At 35.3% G+C, this 4,632-nt stretch overlaps 1 protein-coding gene across 1 annotated transcript; it reads left to right on the forward strand.

The window, feature by feature from the left end:
- Positions 1–446: 446 nt before the first annotated feature.
- On the forward strand, positions 447–3,811 carry LOC18094187 (aluminum-activated malate transporter 12). The gene is made up of 6 exons (XM_006368362.3): positions 447–995; positions 1,119–1,259; positions 2,070–2,342; positions 2,474–2,595; positions 2,687–2,827; positions 3,053–3,811. The coding sequence occupies exons 1-6, from the start codon at positions 722–724 to the stop codon at positions 3,686–3,688; spliced, it is 1,587 nt and encodes a 528-aa protein (XP_006368424.1). The 5' UTR covers positions 447–721; the 3' UTR covers positions 3,689–3,811.
- Positions 3,812–4,632: the final 821 nt, after the last annotated feature.

A 4,632-nucleotide genomic window follows, 5' to 3' on the forward strand; every position in this document is an offset into this window, starting at 1 on the left:
TGAATTTCGACTCCACCTCTCTTAATTATATGTGGAAATCTGAATTGTTGGGCATCCTTTAGACACAAATATTAATGACAGTAATGAAGCATTCGGACTCTCTTTGGGTTATTAACGACATGAATGTCTTGGCAAAGAGGTACAAGTACTTCGATGTTTGTTGAACTATAGCACCTAACACATGGTGAATCCTCTTTACGGGGGGGGGCTCTCGTATAGAAACCTCCATTAACGTTCATCAATAAAACAAAAATGTATTTGTTTTAATATATACTATAAGACAAGAAATCATACGTCGTTAGCAGATTCAAGTTTTCTTCTTTCGGCTGACAATGCCCCTTGTGAAAAGCAACCCATGTTGAATATCTATGGACCTTTTAATGGAGGACATGTGAATGCAAGGATGAGCAATACTCTCCTCCATATATATATTTATAGAGTTAACACAGGCCTCTCAAAGAAGTTGGAGTTCTCATATCACATCAAAACTCCCCACTAGCATTCCGAGTAGCAACAGTATTTCTTTAATACTTTCCCTGTCATTGATTATGTATGAATCATTTCTTTAACTTAATAAATTAACAACGCACAACACCCAAGATTAATCATCTTACCTGTTTCCAATCATACACATTAATCTAACCTTTTGCTTCTTAGATCAATCACCTCATTTATATATATAGAGGGTTAAGGGTGTCGATCTTCCAGAGTGCGTGTGATCATGGAGCTGGTCATGCCGATATCAGCTAAGGAGAATTTGAAGAAAAACATGAAAGCTTTTTCTGAGAAATCGAAAAGGTTTCCTGGTCTGTTGTGGCGAACAGTTTGGAGAGTTGGTCGGGATGATCCTAGAAGAGTTGTCCATGCTTTGAAAGTTGGCTTGTCTTTGACATTGGTTTCCTTGTTGTATCTTCTGGAGCCATTGTTCAAAGGGATAGGCCAGAATGCTATTTGGGCCGTCATGACTGTTGTTGTTGTGCTTGAGTTCACTGCAGGTCAGTTAATTTATGTATCTGATTGCTTGGTAGCGTGCATTATATTCATCGTTTGGCTATGTTTTTTATTATTATAACAAAAATCCATTTGTTTGATTCATTTCTTTTTTCTTTTGATGATAGGAGCAACCTTGTGCAAAGGACTTAATAGAGGCTTAGGAACCCTCTTAGCAGGGTCTTTGGCATTTCTCACTGGGTACATTGCAGAAAAAACTGGGCTCGTCTTTCGAGCTGTTTTCATTGGGGCCGCAGTTTTTGTGATAGGTAATAACTAGTCAGCTAATTCCTTGATGAAAGTTCTTTTCGAAATTTCCTCTAGCTTAGTGAAGAAACAACTTCCTAAGAGCATTTTCTCAAAACAATGCCTTCTGTCTTCTAGGACGTTGTTCATGGAAATAGTTCAAAGTTCATTCCATGTCACAAAAGATTTTAAAAAAAAATTAACCTATTTTCACGTTTAGTGGCACTTGATTTAGCCTGTTGATAATCTTAAGATTTATCTGAAGAGCATCTGATCATAATTTAAATTTTTGACCTCTAGTCCCTATTTTATTGTGGTGATTATGTTGTTCTTTCAGTATAACAGCACTCTAATCGTGTTTACATGTGCTCAGATTCCCTTTTAAGGAGAACATCCAAATGCCAAATAATTTATAGCTTCCACTTTGGGAAGAATTTCTTATGGAACATGTAAAAGATTCTAATAAAATAATGTTTGTTGTGTTATTCATTTGTTATAATCCCTACTGATTAATTGATCTTATCTTGCTAAATTTCTTTACTTGCAAATATGGATCTATTTCATTTCCATTACATGCATCAAAGGCAAAAAAATAAAAAAAAATAAAAGAGCTTGTAAATAAATTTATATCTTTTATATTCGTTTTATTTTTCACATTGTTTTGTTCTATGATCCAAGACCCATGAAACACCATTATACTTTTTGTGGAAAACATCTAATCCGATGCCTAAATAACTCATTACAAAAGAGAAAAAATGTAATTGCTCAACAAATAGTTCACGATTTCGGGTATATCATTGTATAAAAACATCTTTTCGTGTTTAATTTGACAGGAACTGCAACAACATACATGAGGTTCTTTCCCTATATAAAGAGGAACTATGACTATGGTGTTCTCATATTCCTCTTGACCTTTAATCTGATAACCGTGTCAAGCTATCGTGTGAGCAATGTATTAAAGATTGCACATGAACGCTTTTACACCATTGCCATTGGTTGTGGTGTTTGCCTAGTAATGACTCTTTTTATATTCCCCATTTGGTCCGGAGAAGACCTCCATAATTCCACGGTGATCAAGCTTGAAGGGCTAGCTAAATCTATAGAAGGTATACATGCAACATCAAAACCAAGAATTGCTCTTTTTGAATATTTCCTTTCCTTCTAATTTTCTTTATTCCTTTATTTGCTTTTTCCAATGGCTTCTTGTAACAATTTGATGTCAATTTAAATCTTGCAGCTTGTGTCAATGAATATTTTAATGATGTTGAGAAAGAAAAGACCCAAGATAAGTCACCCGAGGATCCCATTTACAAGGGATACAAGGCAGTATTAGACTCAAAATCACAAGATGAAACTCTAGTAAGTTCTTTAGTACCGTATGTTTATGTCACCTTGAGTAAATAAATGGTTTTGTTGTTGAATATGTTCTTGTTACCACGAATTTGGGCAGGCATTACATGCAAGTTGGGAGCCAAGACACTCAAGGCATTGCAGATATCCTTGGCAACAGTATGTGAAACTAGGAGCCGTTCTTCGTCATTTCGGTTACACTGTTGTAGCTTTACATGGATGTTTGCAATCTGAAATTCAGGTATCAATGATCTTCCAAACTTAATATTAAACATTATGTTTTCCTGATCAATATACCTTGGAAATTTTACAATAACAACGTTAGGGTGCACGCTGTATAGTTAGAATGGACTAACTTAGAAAAATGCTTCATATATAGCAAGTTTGATCTCTTTTTCTCCGCAATCTTAATTAATAAAATCCATAATTTAATTAATATTCGTTTAAATGCCTTGTATTTTGCTAGACACCACAACATTGTCGTGTACTCTTCAAAGATCCATGCATTCGTGTCACCAATGAATTATCAAAAGCATTAATGGAGCTTGCCAATAGTATAAGGAATCGACGCCATTGCTCTCCTGAGATACTCTCCGATAATCTCCACGAAGCCTTGCAAGACCTCAACAACGCCCTAAAGTCTCAACCAAGACTTTTCCTGGGCTCCAACAATAACCAAGCCACCAACATGCTAGCCGTAGCAGCTGCACATGCTAATTCTAGCCAAAAGCGTGAAAAATATAATGGAGTCTCGTTACCAAGTTTCAAGACCGACAATTCTGCATTACTCGAATGGAAATCTAAAAGGATGAATAATGAACATTCAAGATCGGAAGCAGCAGAGAGGAAGGTGTTGAGGCCACAACTGAGTAAAATAGCTATCACAAGCCTTGAGTTCTCGGAGGCACTTCCATTCGCGGCATTCGCTTCTTTGCTAGTAGAGACGGTGGCAAGGTTAGATAATATTATCGAGGAGGTTGAAGAATTGGGAAGGATAGCATGCTTTAAAGAGTTTAAACCCGGAGATGAGGTTATTGTAAATTTTAAAACCCAAAAGGTTAATGTTACGCTCAATCATTTTTCTTCTCAGGGGGGAGAATGATGGAGATCTATGGATATCGGGCTATACTTTATTGTTATCGTTACTTGGCTAGCTTATTACTGTTATTCTTTTGGAACTGAATGAGTTTATATTCCTGATCATATAATGCAACTTTTAACTGTTGATTTCTTGTCCCTTTATATATTCATGGTTGTGTTCAGATTATGTTAACTCTACCCGATTCCTATGATGGCACTGTTAGAATTATCTCAAGGGAAATCACGGAGCCTGGCCAGCCTAATGGGGTCATTCTCTCTGCAGCATCCACAACTTGGCTGCCCTATCCTCACTTCCTCGTCTTTGATCTGTTGATATATGCTTCGAGTATTTCAGCTTGAGAGCTTCTATTTTTTTTAATTTTCTTCTTTCTACCAAAAGAGTAAATGAGTAGCAAGCGTTTGCAAACCAAAAAATTATACTGAAAAAGAAAAATGACATAAATATTCCACCTAGATGGCTTTGGCTATGTTGCTGGCTTAATATCATTTAAATAATTTATAAACATATTAGAGAGATATTTTGTGTATTTTCTTGAATATATTGTTAAATGATTTATATATATTTCTAACCACATGATAAAATGTTGAGTCATTAATTTTCTTTTCATTTTTGGTTATGTGTTTAAATTTGCTTCCTTCTCCAGAAATTAATTCAAATTATCATCACAGGCATTGATCAGTACTTGAAAAGGTTAATTTCCACTCGTGACATTTGCTTCTTTATCGGTGCAAAGTGGCTAGGCAAGCCTAGATCATAATTCATGGCATTGAAGAAGTTGCAGCAAGCCTAGATCATAATTCATGGCATTGAAGAAGTTGCAGAATTAATTATGGAGGATATGAATACGGTTAATTCAAAGTTTAATTTCTATCAAAGAACTACTTTAAGTCAAAAATCTAAGCTATGAAATAAAATTACAAGAATAGTTTTATATTAAATAAATA

Source organism: Populus trichocarpa, chromosome 1, assembly GCF_000002775.5.
Source record: "Populus trichocarpa isolate Nisqually-1 chromosome 1, P.trichocarpa_v4.1, whole genome shotgun sequence".
NCBI lineage: Eukaryota > Viridiplantae > Streptophyta > Magnoliopsida > Malpighiales > Salicaceae > Populus > Populus trichocarpa.

What these genes read in the sequence shown, in the direction of transcription:
- LOC18094187 (XM_006368362.3), top strand. Translation starts at nt 722, where the DNA reads ATGGAGCTGGTCATGCCGATATCAGCTAAGGAGAATTTGAAGAAAAAC. An exon ending in TGTGCTTGAGTTCACTGCAG is followed by an intron (nt 996 to 1,118) that starts GTCAGTTAATTT and finishes TTTTGATGATAG; the next exon opens with GAGCAACCTTGTGCAAAGGA. An exon ending in AATCACAAGATGAAACTCTA is followed by an intron (nt 2,596 to 2,686) that starts GTAAGTTCTTTA and finishes GAATTTGGGCAG; the next exon opens with GCATTACATGCAAGTTGGGA.